At 39.9% G+C, this 25,740-nt stretch overlaps 1 protein-coding gene across 1 annotated transcript; it reads left to right on the top strand.

Moving 5' to 3' along the window:
- Positions 1-18,084: 18,084 nt before the first annotated feature.
- LOC147459804 (uncharacterized) lies at positions 18,085-21,075 on the top strand. The gene is made up of 2 exons (XM_086509904.1): positions 18,085-18,397; positions 19,873-21,075. Exon 2 carries the CDS (start codon positions 20,095-20,097, stop codon positions 20,608-20,610), a length of 516 nt encoding a protein of 171 aa, XP_086366030.1. The 5' UTR covers positions 18,085-18,397; positions 19,873-20,094; the 3' UTR covers positions 20,611-21,075.
- Positions 21,076-25,740: the final 4,665 nt, after the last annotated feature.

Genomic DNA, 25,740 nt, shown 5'->3' with positions numbered 1-25,740 from the left:
GAAAACAGGCACTCAATGGATTTAGTACTTAAAAACAAGAAGTAATTTACAAAGGGATTATACCCTTAATAGAGCTCCCGCCTTGCTTCACTCTCACCACCTCACACCCACCTTGTTGCATCAACCTCACACTATCAAATGTGTGTAGAAATGGCCTCCTTTTATAGGCCAAAAGGGCTGCCCTCTCTTATGAGAAGCAGCCATGTCTAGACGCCCTTGTGTGAATAAGTCCAAATCGGACCCTCCAATCCGCCCATGTGTGGCCGCCCTTGTGTAGACAAATCCGCTTTTCAATTCGGCCACCGGGCACTGGCCATTGACTTCCGACCACCGGCCACCGGCCATCGGCCATTGACTACCGGCCACCGGCCAACCGACCGGTCGTTTTTCGACCACTTTCCGGTCTCCGTCCGGCCATAATATTCCGGCGAGGGAAAAAAAAGTCTCAAGGGCTTCCGCCCCTAAAGTTGCCCCTGAATTTTGGCTGTGAAAATTTTGGTTTCTGGCGAGTGATTTTCCTTCACACACGTTGGCTTCTCCTCATAATGGGGGCCTTACAAATGTGCGTTTTTACCACAAAAAATTACAAGGGGTAAATCAGGCTCCATACTTAACATGTGACACTTGTCGGGGTTGAGATGACCTCCCATGTTGTAAAGATTTTGAGCTATAAATGCAAAAAACATCAATAAAAACCCTAATGTACTTTCCAAAGAATGCTTGAAACACCATGTTCATGAAGTTTTGGAAAGTTGCAGGAGCATTTGTCAAGCCAAATGGCATGACTCTGGAAGCATAACAATCCCACGGGGTGATGAAGGTTGTTTTTAAATGATCCTCCAACGCAATACCTATCTGAAATAACCTGAGTAGCCATCACACACAATGTACTTCTCATGACCAGCTACCTTATTTAGTATCTTATCCTGAAATGGGAGGGGATAGTGATCTCTGTTTGTTGCCTCATTCAGTGGACGACATGTCATCCACACATACTCTCCACTTGCCGTTCTTCTTGGGAGTAACAACAACAGGAGAGACCCACTCTGAATTCTCCACTGGATAAATAAAGCATGCTGCTAGAAGCTTTCTTACATCATTGAGTAGAGCGTGCTCCTTCATAACTCCTAGCCTTCGTAGCTTTTGAGCTTTAGGTGTGGCCTCAAGCTTTAACTCAATCTTGTGTTAAACAGTATCTACTCCACGAACGTCGATGTAGTCTTTAGCAAAAAGCCTAGGAAACTTCCTTAGCACACATTTGAACTCCTCTCTTTCGTCCTTTGTAAGTGTTGTAGAAAACATACCTTCTAACATTCCTTCATCTTGCACATTCTAGTTCTCTGGAGTACCTACCTCTTCCAAGCCTTGAAAAGAGGTCTCTTAGTTGCTTGGCTTAAACCTTACCCCCATGACTTCGATGGAAGACTCCTCTTTAGTAATGCTACCACTACTTTCTTCTTCTGAAGTGCTATCGGTCCAGTCTTCTTCTGTATCACTTTGAGATGATTTGTCATGGAGATCCTCTTGGCGTTGCTCCTTCATGTCAAAGACAACCTTCTTATGATTGTCATTCCTGCAAATTAGCTTTCCACTCTCCCAATCCTGCAAAACTCACATTTTCATTAGCCATGGTCTTCCTAGGATAATTGGGTAACCATTTCCTTTGGTAGACATAACCATTAGGAAGAGAGTGGGGTCTAGGAGGGCCTCTTTATTTGGCAGTTTAAGGAAGTCAAACCTTTTGTATTAAAAAAGTAATCAAAGGAGAGCTTTTGAATTCAAACAGGCAAAACAACTAGTTTATTTAAATTCAAAGTTTCTCCCAAAATGGAATTTAGAATCTAGCAAGTAAAACCATATCATATAGCATATCCATGGAAAGAGCTCGACGTGCAGATTGTAGATTTATGGTCTTCGCTCAAATTGGAGATCATATGTGGGAGTTATGGAAGGCTGAAAATCATAAAATTGTCCACCTCCTTTTTGTGGCGAAAAGTGCATTTTTTGACCATTCTTACACACCCACCATTCTTGCACACATGGCGTATATCTATTCGTCAAAATGTTAATCACCTCCATAAGATCATGGCAAATAAAGAGGCCCTCCTACACGCTATCCTCTTCCTAATGCATAGAAATCCACTGCCTTCGTAATGCCAAAGGCCTCCACAAAAACATTTTTACAAATGCCTACGCACCTAGCCTTGCTATTGTTTGCCATCTTGACTTTAATTTCAGGTGTCTCCTGGATGTGCATGCCTAGTCTTTGAATGAGTCCCTCTGTCATGATGCAAATTTGTGCATCCCCATCCACTAGACCTTTCCTAACCAATCTTCCTTTGATGTAACAATCTAGCACAAGTATAATATCCTCATTCATTTCATCTTGTGCAATTTTTACAACATGCACACTCTCTTTACCTTTCTTCTAATGCTAACTGTCTTTGTTAAACCCCTCCTAACTTGTGGACATAATGCAAGAAATTGAGGCCATGAGATATCAGGACCCTTACCTCTCATATCTTCCAATAGGTTGTATGGAGCCATACCATGTCCAAGAGGGAAGTTTTGGAGGTTGATACGACGTCGATTCCTCTTAGCTTACTTGGTCTCCTTCGTCTTCTTTTCTCGTCCATGGTCACTTTGTGATGTAACTCCTTCTTTCTCCTTCTCTTTTCCTTGGTCATGCTTAATGCCATTTGCTTCCATGTCAAACTCTTCTGAATTTTCCACCTCTACCACATGCACATTTGGGTCTGGCAAAGGTGTAACTCCTTCCACTCCTCGTGGAGGTGGTCTTGTTCCATTTGGCCTTTGTAGGAGCCTTGGTTGTTGACTAGTTCCTTCAGCTGCATTCATCACTGGGTAATTCAAGTTAGGTCTCCATGGCTCCCCACGGGGCCAAGGACAATTACACATCCCATGTCTAGACTCTTCGCAATTCCAACATTGGAAGACTCTCCTAGCTTGTGGATCTCTCTTCAGACTTCTTTGCTTGTCCCTTTGGACCTACAGCTTGTGCAAGATGAATTGACATGCTGCTTAAAGATTCATTTAATTTCTCAATTACTTTTGTCGTTACCACAGGAAGCTCCCTAGATGTTGATGGTTGTGACTTACCTTTGGGTCGAAGAACTTCTATTGGAACCTCTCCCCTTAGGCACTTGAGTTTCCTATACTTCTTGGAAGCTCTAGTTTCAGTTGCATCATAGGTGGCAGGTGCATCCGCCTCCACCTTTACCTTAAGATCAGAAAAGAGTCTAACTATGAACCTCTCCTTCTTTAGAAATTTTACACCATCACCAGGGTTAGCAACATTTTGTATCCATAGAGCCCAAAGACGTAGAAACTCTTGCTTGTACAAGTAGTAGTCATCTAAATCTTTTTGCTTATGAGAAACAATATCTTGCCATAGTTTTTGAGTGTTTTGTGGATCAAAGAAGTATCTCTTAAAATGATTCAAAACTTCTGTGTAATTCCCCTTAATTTCCTCAGGCAAAGAGTCAAACCAAGTGCTAGCATCTTTTGTAAGGACCACCTCAAACATTTTTACATGTTCTTGATCAGTTACTATTCTCTTAATACGGTAAGATGTCTTGAAATTTTCTAGAAATAATTTTGCATCCTCTCTAGGATCTCCAAAGAAAAGAGGATATCCAGTCATTTGGCGTTGGCTTTCCATTGAATTGATTTCAAAGTGACGCACGTTTTTTTCTTAAAAAGATTTACATAATAATGTTTTCTAAATTACAATCTGTTCTACAACGAAATAAAAATATGCACATCAAATGATCTATGATAATCAACAAGAGGCAAGATGACAGGGTTTGGTGATGCAAGCCTATTTCTCCTACTCTTTGGGCACCAAACATGAACACCATATGTTGTTGAAAATGGATCTTTCTACTAATTGCAATGTTTATTCTAATATGTGGAGTGAAATGAAAGGGGAAAAACTCTATTCCTGGGCCATTATCTATGGTCTATGCATGACGTAATGCTTAGAACAAAACAAACATATAGACTTCCAAACTAAGGTTGTACCTAATGAGAGGCAAAATAAACGGATTTACTGAAGTGTTTATCTCGGCCAGCTTAAGAGGGACCAAAATTCTATGGATTACTCGTTGAAATTGCAACTTAGTACTAACAATTATGTGCACCTTTTTCCTTGCAATGGGAATGAAAGGATCATACAAATTCTCGTGATTCATACAAACTACTTGACTATTCTAAAGGTTGATCCTACACAAAAACTACACAAGCCCTCCTCACTGGGGGCACCAAAATTGAGGCGGTCCGGGGAGGGCAACAAGAGAGGCAACCTCTAAACACCCCTCAAGGCTATCGTGCTGCTCAATTGGCGCTAGGACAACCATAATTAAGAAAAAACAACAACAAATCCACAACCAAATAAGTGAAGGGGCACCACCTAGTTCTAGAGTGAACTAGGATGCAAAAGAGGAGAATCTCTGAGCAATACAAGCGAAAAGAAAGGTGCAATATCACTAATATCAATGCTACAAATACACACACCAAGCAGTGAGAGAGAGAGAGAGAGAGAGAGAGAGAGAGAGAGAGAGAGAGTTTTGTGCAAGAATTAACACTACAAGAGGTTATGTGCACTTGTGACGCTTTTAGCGATGGTAATACATTGGGCTTTTTTTACTCCCCGACGTCGCTAAAAGCGTCACGTCGGGGACGTCGCTATAGGCGTCGGTATATGACTCTCTATATAGTTACATCTATAGCAACGATTGCAGTTATTTTGTAGTGACGCTCATAGCACGTTGCAGAAGTATACCTAAATGAATCCAAGATAAGCATAGATTCACCTTTGAAAGAAAGTGCAAGGTATAGACCCAAAGTAGTCACCCACAAGAAAACATAACCATTAACTCCATCATGCATAGTATTGTTTGCAGAATAAAGATACAAAACTGACAAAATTAATTGGACAAAAGTGAATTGACAAAAGTAAGTCAATGACAAAATTATACACATCATAGTCAAAATCACTTGATTGTTAAGCTTTGCAAATGTAATAGTTACAACACAATTGTCATTGATTTGAGAAAATATATCATTTTTTAATAGTTACAAAAAGACGTACACATGTCATGTCATCATACATGCTATGACAAAAGAAAATTAGTGCTATCTGGCTACAGCTAGACTGACATCGTTTAATCAGATGTCTCATCGTGTCCAAGCGGCGTATCTGTCGGATTCTGCAGAAAAAAACAATAAGACTTTTTGTAAGTATAAACATATAATTACAAAACAATTTATTATCTTAGGGTATCATTAAAATACAACAAATATAAAAGAGTAAAGTGAAATACTAAGCATGCCACCACGAGAATTAAGAATGTCCATCAGGGCGTTTAAGCCCTTTCTGTCCACGTACTCGCGCTCGTACGGGGTGGGATCACGTCCTGTCATTGACCACTGTTTAAAACATACAAAGAATATATTATGTTAGAATTTAAAAGTACAAATAGATGTAACTACCAAACCTAAAGGGCAATACAGAAACACTTACAAAATCGGTCTCAAATGATGCCCACCCGTCGCTCCCTGCCTCTCCTTGCGCTTTGGTTGCCTCCTTTTGTTGCTTCCACTTGTCAGGATTCTCGCGTGCTGCGCGCTTTGCATTCTTCCAATCTTCTTTGGCCAGCCAATTTGGTATGTTCCACCCATGCTTTATTGCTTTTTGTACTTCAGAGCGCTTCTGCTTACAGTATTCGTGCATTTGAACCTTCATCAGGTCTTCATTGAAGCGCTCATCCCAACTTGACACGGGAAACTCGTCATGTAGGATGATGATGAGTCTGTCTTTTAATTCATTTGGCACTTCACTCCAGGTGTTTAGTATGTAGTGTCAAAACACCTTAGAGCAAAGACCGCGCATGCACGAGATCACCTTCTTGCCTTCGTCATCCAAGATGATGCCACCGTTGATGTCGATCGAGTACGATAAGTCCCCTCGCCTATGACGCGTGAAACTGGGTGTCTCAGTAGGGGTCTCTAGTGGCGTCTCGATGGGGGTACGGACACCAGGTGTCTCCACTAGAGTCTGGGTCCCGAAGCAAGGAGTGTCGACTAGGGTGACTCATGCAGGAGTAGCTAGTGGTGTGTAGCCAGGAACGGCCGATAGCCATGCAAAATTTGATGTAGATGGCGAGGCCATGGCTGGTGTGGGGGCGATCAAATAAGGGGAAGGTAAGGAGCCTCGTCGAACACGAAGTGGTGTCGAGGCATCATCGACGACATCTCCAAAGAAACCGCCACCACCACCACTAGAGCAACGGTGCTTAGAAGAGTGTGAAGATTGTCTCGTCAAAATGGAAGTCTCAGAGCGCACTGAATGCTCCGAAACAGAGAGAGATGTTGAATGAGTGGAACAGCGTGATGCTGCTCTAGAGCGATGACGCTCCTCGTACCACCTCCTCTGCTGGGGTGACAAAGAAGAAATAAACTCATCATCATTCATACCTGCATTAAACACACGAACATTTGATCTTAATATTGAATGAATAAGAAAATATAGACAAGTTATAATATATACTATAGATAATTGGGGGAGAGATACTTGTGTAGAGAGAGAGAGAGAGAGAGAGAGAGAGAGAGAGAGAGAGAAATCTTATCATGCGTTATTGTATACGATAGGAGCAACAACAAGGTCTTCAACAACGGAATCATATAGACAAGAACGGACAAGAATGAAAAAAGCCACGTGAATACAATATATATTATAAAACGGAGAAAAATTGTTCAAATACAATGTTTATGGCTTTAAGAGGTCTCTCTCTCTCATCCTCGCATAGCTCAGTATAACTCCCTATGTCTATATAGAGCTCTCTGTTTAGGCAGATGTCCTCCGTTTCATTTTGTAGATCCTCTGCATGCATCCCGTAGAGAGTAGCAGCTTGATGCTCGTCTGGCACCACCTCAGTGTCTTCTGACTGAGCATCCTCTTCGATCTTGTCCAATGATGCTACTGTGATTGGAACATGGTAACCTTCATACGTCCGTGCACTACGAGGGGCTACCTTTATGATGTACCACCACTTTGATGCAGACTTTGTAGGATGAAATACCACTTGCCAGAGCCACATAACTTACATGAGTTCTTCCAAGCACATAACTTCTAAAATTGGATGTTAAATATTTACAGACATACTTGTTCACAATCCTCGGGTAGTACAAAAGTGTCTCTTAGGTTGGTCCGTTTTTTAGTTAAATCCACCTCAAGGAAACCGGACTCTCCTCCACGCATAGTAGCGTTGCGACCCTCCATGTTTATCTTGAACCATTGCACGTCAAACGAGTCAACAAAAAATCCTCTATAATCAATCCTCAAAATCTTCTATAGCACCGACGTAAGTGAGTTCCACCACCACAGGATCTGCATCTGAGGACCGTCGTCGACTAGACTGTTCAAAATTTTCCATGATTCCACAATCTTGTGTAAAATGCTTTTTGTCGATCCGTTCCACCCTAAAATGTCGACCTTTAAACCATGCTGTTGTGTATGACTTATACTACAAGCAACAAAGACTGTGAGTGGCCGTTCAAACATTTAGAAAGTTGTGAGTTGTACGTTGCAAACTTACCTTCGTCGCGCAACCCTAAGAGTACTCCCACTCCTCCTTAGTCACTTCTTCACCGCACTGTTGTGCGCTTTTCAATTGGTTGTGCAACCATGTTAAGGTCATGAATGTTGGTAGGCTCTCTAGACCCTCTAGATAATGCATCGGTGGTGGTCTTCCTCATCTCCACTCGATCCGTTTCCTGTCGCTCTTAGTTTGCATCCTCGTGTTGTGAAATCCACTTTTGCATCACTAGATTGTGAAGCATGCAGAGTCAATTGATTTTACCCTCTAGATCTTCCATCATCTTCTTCTCAACACCGAGATTGCACATGACAATCCCAGATATGCACTCATCATCTATGGTTCCCCATAGCGTGTCTCGGGCTTTATCATATGTCCAGCCACTCTCCAATGTAAACTAGGGACTCTGATACCAGCCAACCTTCTGCCATGCTACCCTCTAGACGTGCCTTCTCATGCACATATCCCTTGAGCGTTTTCATGAAACGTTCTAAAAAGAACATCCATCTGAAACGTATTGTGCCAGTTATTTCCACCTCATCAACTATGTGAACAAGAAGATGAACTTCAATGGTTAGCATGGTAGTAGGAAAGTGTTTCTCAAACATGTACACAACCTCCACAGTGTTTAGTTTCGCGAATGATATAGAGTCTACATGGATCTCCTTTGGTGAGATCCATTGCACCAACTTTGCAAGTTTGTATATCGTGGTATGGATATCAGGAGACGAACATCCCTCAATGGCCACCGGCAAAATAAACTGTAAAACACATCTAGCAATGATATTAAAGTCCACATGCGAATTGCCAATAAGCTTCCCTTCTTTAGTGAAATACGTACGGAGCAAGGAAAATATTGAAACATGTACGGAGCAAGGCCAATATTGAAACACGTACAGAGCAAGGCCAATACTTTAGTGAAACACGTATGGAGCAAGGCCAATATTGCTCTATACAATCCACATTTCTAATTTCAACTCTCGCTCCCAAAGTATCTTTCTTGCCAATCAAATGGTACCACATTTCTAAGGTCAACTCTCTCTCCCAAAGTATCTTTCTTGCCAATCAAATGGTCCCACATCATATTAACCACATTCTTGAATATGTGCATTAACTGAGCAAGTGATTGATCATGAGTCTGGGTCAATATGGTAACTCATACCATAGAGAGAGTCTCTTCATCCCTTGGGGCAAACCGTCACCACACATCTCCTTCAGCTCTAACCATGCTTGTGCAGACATCCTTGGTGGCTCTCTTCCCAACTCATGATTCTTTGGAAGATGCACTTGATGACCTTCATAGATTTGCTTCTTCAATGAGGGCGCCCGACGTGCATTAAGTCTAGGTCCACATGTGACACATGCTCTGTATCCACTTATTTGAAGCCCTGCATGTACACACAGAACAATAGATAAGCTTGAGAAAAACCAAGATTTATAGTGTTTGAGTTTTATAAATCACCTGAGCATTTTGTTAGTCCGGGATAGTCATGAATGGTCCACATTAGAATGTCTCTGATCAAAGCATTCTCTCAACCTGTGTATCGGCTCATATCCACCACTTCAATGCCAATCCACAATTATTGTATCTCTTCCAGTAGTGAACGAAGATACACATCCATATTCTTCACTTTATACCACTCCGGCATAATCAAGCTTAGAAACAGGTGCCCCTTCTTGGTAGTCAACCAGGGGGGAATGTTGTAGTTAACGATGACAACGGGCCATACACTGTAAGATATTGACCTTTGACCAAATTGATTCATGCCATCCATAGCCAGCCCTAAGCGCAAATTTTGAGCTTCCTTGACAAAATCTGGCCGAGTGTTGTCTATATGTTTCCAGGCTACGCAATCTGCAGGAATTCGTAGCAAACTATCCGAAGATCTATTCTCCTCGTGCCATGATGTTAGGGCGGCCATGGACTTACATTGGAAGAAATGCTTGATGCGAGGAAGCAGAGGAAAGTGTCGCGAAACCTTCTATGGAATTTTTTGTCCGTGGAGATCTACTCAAAATCTCTCGGAACCACATTTCGAACACTTATCCATGTCTATGTATTCCTTCTAAAAAGAATACAGTCGTTAGAACAAGCGTGAATCGAATTGTAATCCATCCCCAAGTTTCACAAGATCTTTCTTGCTTCCTCCTAGAATCTGGCATCACATTATCAGCTGATAGTAGGTACTCTTTAAGCAATCTAGACAACAAAAAATGTGGTACACTTGTGTAAGTAATCTATCAGATCATTATACATCTAGAGTTTTTTTATTGAAGTAAACACATTGTAATAGATCACCTGAAAAGTGTTGTGATGCTAGTGTCACTCCATCCAAACTTTGCCTTCATGTTGAGAAGAACCAAGAGTGCCTTCAATCTAGACACATGTGCTCCATCATACAATGGCCTCGGGGGTTCACTATGTTTAAAACTACCATATCACGTGCGTTCAAGACATGTTTGTAAAACCCCTTATTTGTGAATTTGGTTGAGAGTATAATGTACCCTTTTCTTTTAAAATCTGTAAGTCTTTTTCAAATTTGAAAAATTTATGCCCTTCTGTATATATATTTTTGTAAGTTTTAAGAACTTTAAATACCCTTCTGTTGAACTCGCGTGATAGCTTACATTTTTATTAGGTGACCTCCGCAGGACAATAGCGTATCGGATTCACTTTTTATATCATCATAGATACGCCTTTTTGAATCCATGATTGTCTCGATCATTTCATCGATCTCAAGCTCAAACATAGCCTCATTGGGAATGTGGTCTCCATGATCATCCTCCGAGCTGTCAAAGGCTACATGTTATGGCCTCACGTATGCTGCTTGACCAAAGCGCCTGCGAATACGTCTATTGGGTTGCAAGATTACTGCCTATTCGTCAACATCAGAGTCCGGCGAGTTATAATTGGCAACAACTTGATCTATAATAGATGGATCAAATTCGGCAAATTCGCGAACGTACTGCAAAGAAACGCATTTTGTTCGTCGCACAATATGTTTGCATTGATTACAAGGACATAAGATCCTTGTTGAGAGATAGGTGTTTCGGTTGGATGGCTCCACATCGTCATCACTGGTGCATGGAGATCAGAACCACCGGGTTATAATCTTGTCTTTATTGGTCAATGCCTATATTTGTGGGTACGAGAAATCTACACACCCACGTCTACATGGCAATGCATGTAGTAGAAAAAACCCCTTTGCCTCTTCTTTAGCTATAGCAATTCACAGCATCTGAACATCTCTTCATAGGAGATCCTTGTTCAAGAGATTATTGTGCACATTACATGTTGGCCTCTAATCTGAGTATCATGCCATTGAAAGTTTCCAACTTAAGGTCGCATCCGTAGAGAGGAAGAGAGGGATCACCGTTGGCCTAACTCCAATTTTTTTTCATAATCCCGAAGGTAGACTTTAATATAAAAAACTAAATCCAAAATTTAATCTTAAATCTAACCTAATTGAACATATGGTGATTCTGAGCTAGTTGAACATGGTTTGTGGGTGAGTTAATACGTGTCACATTCTGATGGGACAGTTCATTGCATTGTGTATCTAGTGTTTGCTCTTTGGGCAAAGCCTTAAGCTAAGCTAGAACTCCACCTTCATTGACATGCCCTAAACTCTAACTTAAATCTAACCTAGCTAATCTTAAATCTTGTCCTAATCTTAAATCTAACATAAATTTAAATCTAATCTAATCTTAAACTCAATATAAACCTAAATCTAATTTAATCTTAAATCTAACATAAACCTAAATGTAATCTATTCTAATTTAAATCTTAGCTTAATCTTAAGTCTAACCTAATTTTAGATTTAGCATAAATCTTAAATATAAGTTAACTGTAATATAATCTAATCTTAGATCTTAATCTAACATAATCTTAAATATAAATTTAAATCTAACCTAATCCTAAATCTTAATATAATATTTTATCAATTCATATTTTCTCTACTTTTTTTATCTATCTCTCTCTCTCTCTCTCTCTCTCTCTCTCTCTCTCTTTGTTTTCTCCCCTTACCTCTCTCTTTTTGTCTTCTTCCTCTCTCTCTCTCTCTCTCTCTCTCTCTCTCTCTCTCTTTTCTTCTCTCAATGTGTGTGTATGCATTCTTTGTTTATGCATGTGTGTGTAATATATATTTTGTACATTCAATGTGTCTATATGTGTTTTGTTAATACATGTGTGTACATTCTCTCTCTCTCTCTCTCAAACTCAAAGACACAATGTGTGTGTGTGTGTGTGTGTGTGTACACGTGTGTGTGAGATTGAGAGGGATAGAGAGAAAGAGGGGAAGGGAACATGAGAGAGAGGAGAAGAAAGGAGCATACCTAGCTCTCCTTCTTCTCCTCCTATGTGTGTGTGTGTGTCGAGGAGGGGTGGGGGGGGGGGGGGGGGGGGGGGGGGGGGGGGGGGGGGGGGGGGGGAAAGAGAGAGAGAGAGAGGAAGAGAGGAAGAGGCACGGATTTACCTCAATTGCAAGAGCGTCAAAACTCAGATATGAGATCTGAGTTTTTGGCGCTCTCGGTTTATTTTTTACCCCGGTCGGCGTCGCTATGAGCGTAGCTATGTAACAACAAAAATAACAACGTTCATATTGACGCTCATAGCGATGCCGTGGATTTAGAATTTTGAGCGTCGCACTGCTAGCATTGCTAATATGAAGAACCTCTTGTAGTGTAAGCTTCAATTTAAATGATTGACATGGGTGCATAAACAACTTGGAGGAGAGTCAAGAGACACAATTAAGTTTCATGATGTTGCAATCTACACATTATCTTAGGGTTATGGAAGTCCTCTCACCATGAAACCCTCTTATAATGTTTTTCCAATCAACAAAACAAACACAAAAGCTCTTGAGTCACATATAAGTAAATACTACAAAAGAATCTTAAAATGAAAATGTATCACCTTAAACCAAACGAAATGAGGTTGCGAAGCGTGAATTGGAGAGACTCAAGAGAGTTTGAACCGTGGTTACACCCAACTTATTGATTCAATTGATACGCAAGAGTAGGTACAACTTTGATTGGAAGTTATGAATCAATCACTCCCTTGCAATGTTACAACTAGCTCAAAGAAGCTTTTCTATACACCACAAGTAGTGGTGCATAGAGAGCTTACTCTCTCTCCCTACAACTAAGAAGTCAATTGGTATGCTCAAAGTAGTGAGCAATAGTGTAGAGATCATGCCATTTACAAAGGAAAAAGGGCTCTATTTATAGGTGAGGAGAGACCTTATTAGGGTTATCTCCTGATTAATATTTACTTAGAAAACCATGTTTATGAAATTTTTTATATGTTCTATGAGAGTGGGGGGCTCTTGTCTCTTGAGTCATATAGATGTGGGCTCAAGACCATAGAATTATTGAGGTGAAATAGAGAAGATTCTAGAGAGGTGAGTGATTTTTTGTGTGAGGTTGCTTACTTCAAGGTAGACTAGAGTGGGTGAAATCTACAAGAAGGGTTAGTCATTAATGTTAGTAGTTTGTAGTTAGTAGGATGAGGTAAAATTACATGGCATATGCACTCAAGGTGCATTACATGACTTATACAATGATAAAAAGTAAGATAATCATGAGAATATACACAATTTGATGGAAACCACAAGATGAAAAGGGAACTTTTCACCTATCTCCTCCAGTGAATGAAGCGGTTGTAGAACTCTATCGGTGTAGTTCTTGTGACCATGGAAAAATTGAATTTTCCATGATCAAAATCCTCTTTTTGTAGATCTTGAGCTTGGTTATTTACTGATTTTTTCTCTTTTTCTGAAAGGATGAAGAGGTTATGGTGATATGAATCTGATTCTAGAGAGAGAAATTGAGCTATATGTGTGTAGAGATGATAATTTTTGAGCTATGGAGTAAGGGAGAGATGGAAATGATGAAGAAGACAAAAGAAGCCATGAAAGTTGTAGGTTTTAGTAAGGGATGGAGAGGAATGAGTGTATATGTGTGTGGAAGTAGGAAAGGAGGTGAGAGAAGACTATGGGTTACTTTGTGAGAAACGTTGGCAGACTGGGGTCCACATATAAAATTCATATCTCACCGGTGGTAGCTCCAAAAATGATGAAAAACATTGAGGTGATTATTCACCTTGTGAACTACATTTTCTTTGTTGACTACTTCTTCAAATTTCGAGCGACGATAGACGCCAAAAATCTCAGCAAAAAGCCTGTTTTTTATACCTGCAAAAGTCTTTTAGTGGTCCCCTCCTTTGTTGAATTTGCACAATGCATCCAAGAGTGAGCCCCTCCTTGTCATATCATGATACAAAGCATCCAAGTCACCTTTACACATGCATGGATGAGGATTATTGGTGAATAAAGAAATATATACATGGTGGGACTAGTGTATGGACTATTCATGGATTTTAGCTCAATGAGCACATGGTGTTAGAATAATGAGTAAAAATTTAAAACAAATTATGGATATGAAAAAAGATATTGGAATCATATGATATGGTCCCTCTTTTGTATTATTTTGAGTGAAAGAGGAAAAGGTATGCAAGTAAATGAAAATAATATAGTAAACTTGACTAACGGAGTAGAAATTGATTTTTTGTTTTCACAAGGGTGAGGGGGAAAATGCAGGGGGTGATTTGTATAAAAGAAAAATATGAGGTTATAGTATATACACATTGACAAAAAAATATGCTTATGGTGCAAGAGGATGAAAGAAGGCGTACATAGATTTAATAAAACACACACCTAGGTACAAATATTTAAATAAAATACCAAAATAATTAACAAAAACCCTATATTTAGGCCATATATACAATGAAATATTTACACACAAAAGAGGCCATAATATACTTTTCTTTGTTTTTGGTTTTTTTTTTTTGACTCAACAAGCCCAGTGACTAGCTAATTGAGGGTTTTAAGAAGATATGGAGAAAGTCCCCTAGCTCACACACGCCTATGTACAAAATGGTAGGGATAGCCACAGTGTTTAGGTGATTTTGGTAGGGTGAGATAGCTCACTATGGCAATTTTGAATAGCCGAAAAACGGCTATCACTACCCATTGTTGAGTATGCATATAACAATACGTTGTATTCGTCAACATGCAAGGAACCTTTTAAGATTTTTGAGGGTGAAAAGTTTTCTCCTATTTGCACATAAAGGACAATATTTGAGGCAGATCAATATGTAGAGAACATGGATAAAATGTATAAGAAGATCAAGCTTGCCTTGGAGAAGGTTTAGGCAAAGCAGAAAAGGGCTGCTCATCGCCACCATCGTGAATTGTTGTTTTCGCCTGGTGATTGAGTGATTTTACGGTTTAAAAAGGCAAGTTTAAGAAAATGAAGGGCAACAAAAGGTTCTTTCCGAAGCTCATCATGCATTACTATGGACCTTTTCAAGTACTTGAGAAGATCAGCGATGTTACTTATAGGTTGAAATTGCATGATACTTGGAAGATTCATAATGCATTTCACATGAGTCTTCTAAGACCCTTTTAGTGGGAGATGTGCTAAAAGATATGCCAGATGAGGATCGATCAAAAGTTGAGAAATTTGATGAGCTCTCGGTTACCTGAGCAGGTTTTGACACCTAAGGAAAGAAAAGTTAAGGGAAAAGTTGCACGACAGTATTTGGTGAAGTTCAGGAACTATCGACCTATGGATGCAAAGTGGATGAAAGAGTGTGAACTGCTATAGTCACCGAATGTATTGCAGCTTTACCTTGAGGCCTTTGGGTTACAACTTACATATACCCCAACTCAACCTGTTTGAAAGAGGGATAATGATGGAGCTAGCACATTAAATGTACATATAGATTCAATGTAATAGAAGTGGACGTTGCTCTACAAATGCTAAAGATATTATGCTCACTTCTAGCATAGATGAAATGACAAAAGTATTAAGGTTTCATTTAACCATTGCCACTGACATAACTATATAAATACCATATCCAAAATTTAACACCATAACAATTGCCACTATCATAAGCATAAGCATAAGCATAAACATAAACATAAACATAACCATACAAGAGTTATCAAAACCATAATAATAGTTGCTAGAATAATAAAAAATAAACAATAACCATTTTTAGTGACATAGCAAAAAATAAACCATAACCATAAGCATTATCATAAGCATAAGCATAGCAATATAGGTATTGTTAGAACCATAAACATTTTTATTATGTGCATCATAAGCTTAATCATAATCATAAATAGTGATTGTGCGTGTGTAGTTATGTGTGTATTTTTGTGTATGCATGTGTGTCCTTATGTGTGTGTGCATAAAAGAAAAAGAAGAAGCACTCACATTTAAAGAATGTGAGTGTGCAAGAAGTACCAAGCGCCAAGCAAATACTTGCAAAAACAAAGCATAAACATTTTTACCCACATGTAGAAACACAAATATTTATGTGTATGTGTGTGTGCATGAAATTAAAAGAAGGAGCACTTACATTTAAAGAATGTGAGTGTGCAAGAAGTACAAAGGGTCAAGCAAATACCTGCAAAAACAAAGAATAAGCATTTTGTTATCGACACACCCAAACACAAATCTTCTCACACAAATACAACAAAAAAATGTACCTTCTTTGTGTAGAATGTGTGGAAGCATGGATGAGGAGTCAGAAGAGACAACTCCATGAAGGTCAGCATTGAGGGAGGAAGAGATGTGGAGGAGCTATGGAGGCGGCCACGGTGTGGAGAAGAGAAAAAACACAGAAAATGAGCTCTTGGGTATTGTAAAGCAGCAGGTCGTTGATACAAACGTCTATGTAGGTACTAATATAGACGTCGGTATACACATCGGTACATGCGTCGATAAAAAAAAATGTTGATATAGGTGTCGATATGAGCATCGGTATATGCGTTGGTATTGGCGTCGGTATAGGCGTTGGTATGAGCGTCGGTATATGCGTTGGTATGAGCGTCGGTATACACGCAATTTAAAATTTGAATTTTGAAATTGAGCAATGTCTCCCTCCATCTTTATCCTTATACCGGCACCCCCCCCATCGACGTCGGAGAAATGACGTCGGTAACCAAGTGATTCCTTGTAGTGAGTACAGACACGAGTACGACATTGTCGGAGATTTGTAGTGTAACAAAATTGGGGGTTTGAAGCGAGACAGCCCGACGGGAGTAATATGACACTTTGCCAACAAGGTTTGATCTCGTGATCTGACGGTGGAGATTGAAATGTTGCCCACTCTAACCACTCTACCATTGGGTGCTTGGTGTCCTTAAATTGGCGCAAGGTGGTTTTAAAAATGGGGGTAGCAGGGTCCCTCGGATTTTTATTGGCCCCTTTACCGTATGCATCAGGCTGGGACACCTGGACAATCCTTTGCCTTGAGATATTGCCAAGGGCATTTAGTATTTAGATCGAAATAATCATCAAACAATCAAGCACACAAGTTCTCTCTCTCTCTCTCTCTCTCTCTCTCTCTCTCTCTCTCTCTCTAGCACGTTTACAAACCATCGTGAGCCCTCACCTTCTTGGCACTGCCTGCTTGCAGGGAGTGATATAGGGGTGGTGCCTATGTATTGACCCTATGGATTGATTAATGGACCCTATGTATTGAAGAAGGCCGTCACTAACTCGCCGACGGCGGCACTGCCTAATCAGAGAGAGAGAGAGAGAGAGAGAGAGAGAGAGAGAGAGAGAGAGAGAGAGAGAGAGCGCAGCATTCCTTGCACTCCTTGCACAATTTTTATTGCAAGCATGGCTCCAAAGATGCTATTTTTTTAGCGTTTCTTTGGAGCCATGCTTGCAATAAAAATTGTGCAAGGAGTGCAAGGAATGCTGCTCTCTCTCTCTCTCTCTCTCTCTCTCTCTCTCTCTCTCTCTCTGATTAGGCAGTGCCGCCGTCGGCGAGTTAGTGACGGCCTTCTTCAATACATAGGGTCCATTAATCAGCCATGTGGCATGGTCCATCTATCTGCTTTCACGCCATGTGGCATTTTCAAAGTCAATGATTTTGCTATGTTTGATGAACATAGCTTTTTTTTTAATTTATAGATGCGATGGATAGGTCGAAATACGGAGACTACTGCTCTCTGTCTCTCTCATTATTATTTTCCAGTGTGATCAGGATCTCTTGACCAGGTGAAATTAAAATGCAGGAATGCTGTCAATTAAAATGCAAGCGTGCCTCTCTTTCCGCACGGGACAAATGTGTCGCCTGCGTGTGTGTGTGTGTGTGTGTGTGTGTGTGTGTGTGTGTGTGTGTGTGTGTGAGTGTGAGTGAGAGAGAGAGAGAGAGAGAGAGAGAGAGAGAGAGAGAGCTGAATTTTAATCTGGTTGTCTGTGCAGGCCTCATCCACTCTCCCCGAGTCCCGACTCCCCATCACCAGGCACATTTTTAATTAATTATTCCACGTTCTTCGCATTCAAGGTCAAGATCAACACGCAGCGTGCATGAGACGGGACCCAACGTTTCATGAGGTCTCTGCTATATATATATTAACATGCAGAGCTTGCACAAGTCATGAGCTCACGCTAATTTTGTGGTAATAAATCTACCTCGCAGGTCACTGCAGACCATCTTGATCTTGCAGCAGGTCATTCTCCTAAATATTGGTAGAATTAGCTAGAGCTTCACTAAGATCAAGGATGACTTGCTCACATGTAATTGGGCGATCTGGAGACTCCTTCTCTAAGCGGATTCCTGGTGGATCACGTCATCAAGCCCTAGATGCGGAGGATGCCATCTTACTTCGCCATTGCTGAGAAACTCATTGCGCAGGCGCAGCTGCAAGCCGATCTTGAGTTTATGAGCGACACTGCAACTTATAGGCCGGAAGGTATTTAACAAGAAGATTTAGAATTTTCTCATGTAGGAAAAGAGAGCTTTTTTCAGTGTTTTTCATACAATGCATAACATCATGAGCTTTTGCTCAGGAGGCACCGCATACCTAGCTAGTTACGATTGGTGGCCGGGGGGAACCCCCCCCCCCCCCCCCCCCCCCCCCCCCCGCCGCGCGGCCAGCAGTCCCCTTCCCCAATCGTACCTAGCTAGGTATACCGTGCCTCCCTCACAAAAGTTCATGATGTTGAGTTAGTCATAATGTGGGAATTATTGTGAGAATCTTCTTGTGGTAATTCACCATCTTGACCTTTCATTATATCATGCACAAGCAGTTTCTTTTTACATTTTCCCATGTGAGAAAATGAGTTCTTCCCTAATTAGCGTTTCTCATACATGAGTGATAGGTGTTATATCTAATTGGCGCAGGGGGATTCATATAGTCACAACAAGATCTGGAGATTTTCTCTTATAGGAAGCTAGAGTTTTCTCATTATTTTGCAGGTGTTTTACGTATGTTTATTCATGTTACTTGCTAAACGTTTAAAATGGCTCGAGGTTGTATTCTTCTTTTGAAGCAAATAAAAAAAAACATCAATTAAACAAATCAAAATCACTTCAAAAGTCCCAATTAGGAGATAATGACTATGGTGTACTACCTTACAAACATACATATGGTTTTGTCCATTCATAAGAGCACCTTAAAAAGGGGCTAGATTTGTCCATACTTCAAGCATCTCCTATTTTATTTGATGAGTATCTGCAAATGTTCATGTTTGCTAACAATGAGTTTAGCTTGAGGTACCTTGTCATGATCCTAGGCGTGAGAAATAACACCAAAAACCCTTTCGTAGGGTTCACTCATTGATACAATATCATTGAAACATTCCTTCCTCCTCTTCCAAACTTACCCAAAAACCTTGGTTATTGAAGTGTCCCTAAATCCAGATAAGAAATATTCCCATGAGATTCCCAATTTAGTATGCTTTGGAGATAGAGTACTAGTTAAGCCAAAATGTTTCTTGTTGTATGTACAAGTCAAGACCACATGAGATAGATATCGTGAAGGTAATATTTGAAGCAATATCAGCACCATGTTTTAGTAAAACTATCCATCTTCCATTAGAAGTGAAATGAAGGGTCGAACCAGGGCTCAATTTTGAATTCAATGTCCAAGTGTATGCTTGACTCTACTCCTTTCCTTCCACCTTCTCTACTTGAAGTCTACCCTACACTCCTCTTTGTACAAAAATCCTCCACATCACTCTAATAATATCCCATATAAGGGGCTAGCCAAACTTGTGGACATGACTCGGCAGCGGGCATGGGATTAGGATTGTGCATCCAAGATCATGCTTAGTGTAACTCATCTAATGACACGTGTATGTGTGTGTGTGTGTGTGTGTGTGTGAGAGAGAGAGAGAGAGAGAGAGAGAGAGAGAGAGAGAGAGAGATTACCGATGTATTATGTAGCATCATGCATGCCACCTGGTGGTTCACTTGAGGAGCAAAAGATTGGCATCATTGGTGGTGGGATAGCTGGCCTCTATATATGCTGCCCTAATTTTGGATAGTTTGAACCTTACGAACTACCAAATATTGGAAGCGCACCCTAGCAGAGCCGGTGGTCGAATTTGCACTCACTACTTTTAAAATAAACGGAGCAATTCATGGGACTACATCGACCTTGGTGCTATGCGCATTCCTACCATAAAGATAATGGATAGGCTTATTGGCCCAGAACCATGGTCTCTCATCAACTTTCTCAACTCGTCTGTAATAGATCCAAGCCTTAAAGTTGTTCTCTTAGATTATCATCTCTCGGACCCCAATAACATCATGTACTACAACTCTTCTAGAGTAACTGTGAGTGAGTACAATGATGGATCATCAGAAGACCCCTTGCATTTTGGAAAGCGTAACAAAGGCAGCTTAGATGACATGTATGTGGGAAAGAACTACACATATTGGGTCGATCTTGCCTTCGACGATCTTAAAGAGGCATTAGAGAAAGACTTTGATAAAGGCTTTCAAAAATTGTTGCAATTGGATCACCTCTCTGTTCGTGCTTACATGCGCAGCCTTCAAAAATGCAACTTCCCCTCAGAGTTGGTGGACTACCTAGAGACCTTGGATAGTGCAACTAGCCTCTACAATGATGCTCTCACTGAGGCAATAATGCGTAGTTTTGATTTTGATGCACCCGGTTAGGACGTTGTGTGGAAGTGTGTGAAAGGAGGAATGAGTCGAATAATAGATGCTATGGTTCATGTTATCCACTCTAAGCCTCAATTTGAGAAGAAGGTCACAAAGATAAGTCCCTCAAAGCCTCGCAAGCCAAAATTGATGTGTATCTACAAACCGATGAGAGGTGTGTGTTCAACCATGTCATCAACACACTACCACCAAGTGTGATGCGTTCAATAGACACGTCCGAGTGCAACTTCTCCTACATGAAACGCACCGCACTAAGGGAAATTCATATGGATTCAAGCGTCAAAATAGGACTTGTATCAAAATCAAGATGGTGGAAAAATGAAAGTGTGATGAAGGGTAAACCTATAAAATCTGGAGGGCAATCATCCACAGATCTACCAATTCGGACTATTGTGTATCCAAGCTATGGGAATGATGATGTAGATGCAACAGGAGTATTGATTGCTAGCTATACATGGGCTCAAGATGCATCACGTATTTCAGCACTTGCAGCATCCGATTCCGAAGGACTATTAGAGTCCGTCATAAAGCTCTTTCTCTCTCTCTCTCTAACACACACACACACCCACACACACATGCAAGTATGCAAGTATCCGTTTGTATGTGTGTTTTGTGTATATGTGAGTGTGCACGTGTGTGTATGAGGATGAATATATTTGTGGATGTACCAAAAAGCACATGCACAAAGGTAAACTTTTTCCCTCTCTCTCTCTCTCTCTCTCTCTCTCTCTCTCTCTCTCTCTCTCTAGCACACACACACACATGCAAGTATGCTTATGATCTACAAAAATCCTTTATTGATAATTAGTACATGATATTGCAACAAAAGCTATATTCACTAATGAAGATTGATGGATTCCTGCTGGTGCTACACTCAAGGATGGGTTTCCCTCGTGATGTAGATGATCGCTTAAGTTATTTGTCAAATTAGTATAAATCGATGTTTGTACAAATTGATTGTTGATTTCAATTCCACAAAATAAGTTGGTTCTACTTGTATTTCACGATTGAGATTTTGAGAATAGTGTAAAAACCCTTGCCCAAAATAATATAAGATTATAATATAGATAAAAAAGTATTTTGGTAAGTTAATATGACTTGAGGTCTTTTCCAAGGCATAAGTTACTATAAGACTAGCTATTTGGAGTCGTTTTTAATTTTGCATATAGTATTTTAAGCACTAGTAAAAGTGCAGTGTCTTTAATGCCAACATGGATCTTCCCATGTGGAGTTGGATATTTGTTGGATGTGGAGCTTTATTCATACACTCTCTCACTAACATTTAGTGTGTGCCTTTGTAATACACTCTCTCTCTCTCTCTCTCTCTCTCTCTCTCTCTCTCTCTCTCTCTCTCTCTCTAATGTGACCAACACATACACAAGAGATGTAGAGAAGGAACTGGTATCACTCCAAAATACATGCATGCAAAGGAGTGACCTTGCAAGTATAGAGAGAAACAAGAGCTTTGAGCACATACAATGTGAGCAAACCATAAAGAGAAGAGATGTAGATAAGGAAAGGGGGTAAGAAGACAATGAAGGGAGACATAGCCATATTTTTGCAAGATCTCCTCTCTTCTCATTTTCCCAAAAAGTGTGCTTATAATCTTGCGTTTGGCTTTCATACCCATGGTTACAGAATGCATGTCTGCCTGTCCATGAAAATTAATGGGTGTCTAATCACTTGTAATAACCTAGGTTTAGTCTTGAGAAAAAAATTAACATTGTGAAACTCCTAATGAGATATATCACTTATGACCTCCATGAGAGAATTTTAATAATGATCACTGCTACAATGTTGCTATAACAAGGCTTATACTTATTGGAGCTATATATAGCTCACCGTAGGCTAGGACTCACCTATATGTATGTGACTTATGATGAATATGAACTACCTTTTTTAAGAGCATATATGGTGCTCTCTCTCTCTCTCTCTCTCTCTCTCTCTCTCTCTCTCTCTCTCTCTCTCTCTCTCTCTCTCATATCAAATTGTATTAGAGCTACGATAATTTCCTACGACAAACTTGTTGGTAAGAACACAAGAAAGTATACATGTGTTGTTTGTTCATGTTATCATGCGTGTATTTTGTGTTTTTAACATAATTTTTTAGGTTGAGTGATCTTCATTTATTTTTATTACAATTAAAATGTGATTATGTTGCATAGTTGTTTTGCATGGATGATGTCTTTTTAACTTTGGGTCATTATTTGAGGGTCTTCTCCTCACAATTGGACCACATAGGGAGACCAATGCATCATAGATCAAATGGTCTCAACTAGAAAATGATGGATCCCATCCTGCTCTTTGATTTAAGTCCTTTGTTGAAGAAAATGTGGTTTGAAGCTATAAGATATGCTATTTTTTATCCAACGTACTTTGACTCATGTTTCATCACGTTCACCATTTACGTCATTTTATCAAAATTAGCTATTGCTTTCTTTATTTTTTAGCCAAGAATATTCGGCATAAAGTCTCCTTACATCCCACATCTCCTTATTCGGCGCTGCTTTTTACGTCTTTTTTGGCACATATGTGACAAGTCTCATTAATTTTACATGCTCTATCTTTTGAAGCACTTTCATTGGCATTTTAGGATATTTGTATCCTCTTCACTTTATCTACGTCTTGAGAGATTTGTGTCATTATCACTATCTCTTGGCGCTACCTTTTGACATCTCATAATGGTGTGTGATCTCATATATATGGATTCTCGCAGCCTAAGATGGCATTGTTAATGGTTTTCCTTCAAAGTAACAATTTGTTCCTCCTTTTCAAGGCAAAGGTTTTCCTATTTGGAAAGCAAAGATGTTATTGATTCTTGAAGGGAATGAGCTTTCCAATATTTTTCTTAATTTATATACATGTCCATCTTAACCACTTGTTCAAAATCATCTTTCCACCTCTACACCTTGTGGTAAAATACCAGTTATAGTTTGGACAAGTGAAATTCCTTCTATTTATGTTTTTTGAATGTCTGGATGTGTTGCTTATATTCATGTGCCTAAAGAAACATAAAAAAAGATAGATCCTCCTAGATTTAAAGCTATTTTTTTGGATATAAAGTGATTTTGATTGGGTATTCCAACATTTCTAAAGATTGCAAGTTTTAAGATCCATCCTCTCAAAAGGTAATAGTCAGACGTGATGTTGTTTTGAATGAATTAGCTCATGGGAGGCACATGGTCTTTAGAGGATACCAATGATACCAAATCTTTACTTACTGCTTTTTCTTTTGGATATGATGACGTATCTTCTTCACCAGATACTATTGATTCTTTACTTTTGCCTTCACATGAAGCACCTCCTATGATTGAATCTCATGATATTCTTGCTATTTATGTTGATCTTTTGATTGATTTAAAATATGGTTCTCATCATGTTTATGCTAAAACTATCTTATATAACACTGCTCCTATTACTCATGAAGATCATAGTACTTATGTTGAAGAAATCATGTCTCAACAAAAGGATCAATGGAAAGAGGCAATGAAGCTGAGTACGAGTCTCTAATCTCAAAAAGTACGTGGATTCTTACAAAATTACCTCTCGATTGTACTCACATTAAATGCAAATTGGTATATAAAACCAAAATCAAAGCACATGGCTCCTTTGGCAAGGTCAAATCTCATTTGGTTGCCAAAGGATACTCACAAATGGTAGGAGTTGATTATCATGATACTTTCTCACCTATTGTTTATATCACTACTATTTGGGTTCTATTGGCCTTTGCTGTTCAATTTGATTTAGAGAATCAACAATGGATGTAAAAATAGCTTTTGTCAATGAAGATCTTGATGAAGAGATTTACATAGAACAACATGAAGGATTCATAATTCCACGTAAAGAGGATCTTGCATGCTTACTTGATCGAACACTGTATGGTCTCAACTAAGGTGCATCAGCATTATACATTAAGATCGATCACTTTCTTATATCTCATGGATTTATTTGTGTTCCTTGGATCCAAATCTCCATATAAAATGTATGTGGATGATGACACTATTCCTGTTTTAAATGATGTGAGCTTTCTACAGAAACTTTTATCTTCAGCATTTGATATGGTAGATCTTGGAGATATACATTCATGTCTTGGTATTTAGACTCAAAGTTATCATGAACAAGATGTTTTATTATTGTGACAAACCAAGTTTCTTGAAGATATTATTTAGATTGGATCACTTCTCTATTTGTACTTATATGTGCAACCTTGAAAAATGCAATTTCAGAGTAGGTGGATTACCTAGAGACCTTGGATAGTGCAATTAATCTCTACAATGATGCTCTCAGGGAGGCAAAAAAGAAAATTTTTGATTTATGGGCACATCGTCATCAATACCCTAGGTGAAATTGTATTGAAAGGGGGAATGAGTCAAATAATAAATATTGTGGTTCATGTTTTCCACTTTAGACACAATTTGAGAAGAAGTTCACAAAGATAACTCCCTCAACGGTGGTGCAGCCAAAGTATGTCGACTCTAGAAGATGGCATCGACAGGTGTATGCAGGTAAGCAAAAGCATGGCAAAGGGATGGTGTAGCTAGGAAGTTCATGGGATGACAGGTAGCAGCGGAAGTGTATGCACGATGCGGCTTATAGGCCAAGGAAGGCTCCATAATGGGCTAATTGGGGTAGCAGGTGAAGGAGATGCAAGGTGCAGCCTTGGGGTCCACGAATGAAGAGCTTGAAGTGCTGAAGGAGCAGGTCCTGACGGCTCATCAAACCGAGCTACGGAGCCCAAGTTATTGAATGTTAAAACTTTAGTGGTTTGCAGATTCTTGCCGGACAGGGCGGCTGGGGACAGGTGGTCCGAGTGGAACTGGAGGTATAGATGTGTAATTCATGGAGCCTACCCGTCTTTCTGGATTGCGAATCGGAGCTCCGGATAGAGAGTAAGGCCAGTTGAAGATTTTCTGGGGGCCGGGTCTGAGCTCATTCGGTTGCATTGGGGGATGTGCCATCTGGCGTCTTTTGAGCCTCGCCAAAGTTCTCGGTGATAGAGTGAGTCATGTGGAGCTAGCACGAATTGACGGCATGTCAATTGGGTATTTGGTCAGCAAGTTACAGCAAGTTGAAATTGGCAGCAGGTGCTAGGGAGGATAATGCAGGTACTTTTCTTGGTTTTTG

This window comes from Adiantum capillus-veneris, chromosome 4 (assembly GCF_014529385.1).
Source record: "Adiantum capillus-veneris isolate H3 chromosome 4, ASM1452938v2, whole genome shotgun sequence".
Classification (NCBI taxonomy): domain Eukaryota; kingdom Viridiplantae; phylum Streptophyta; class Polypodiopsida; order Polypodiales; family Pteridaceae; genus Adiantum; species Adiantum capillus-veneris.
The sequence above is the reverse complement of the archived record's forward strand: the minus strand, read 5'-3'. Positions and strand labels throughout refer to the sequence as shown.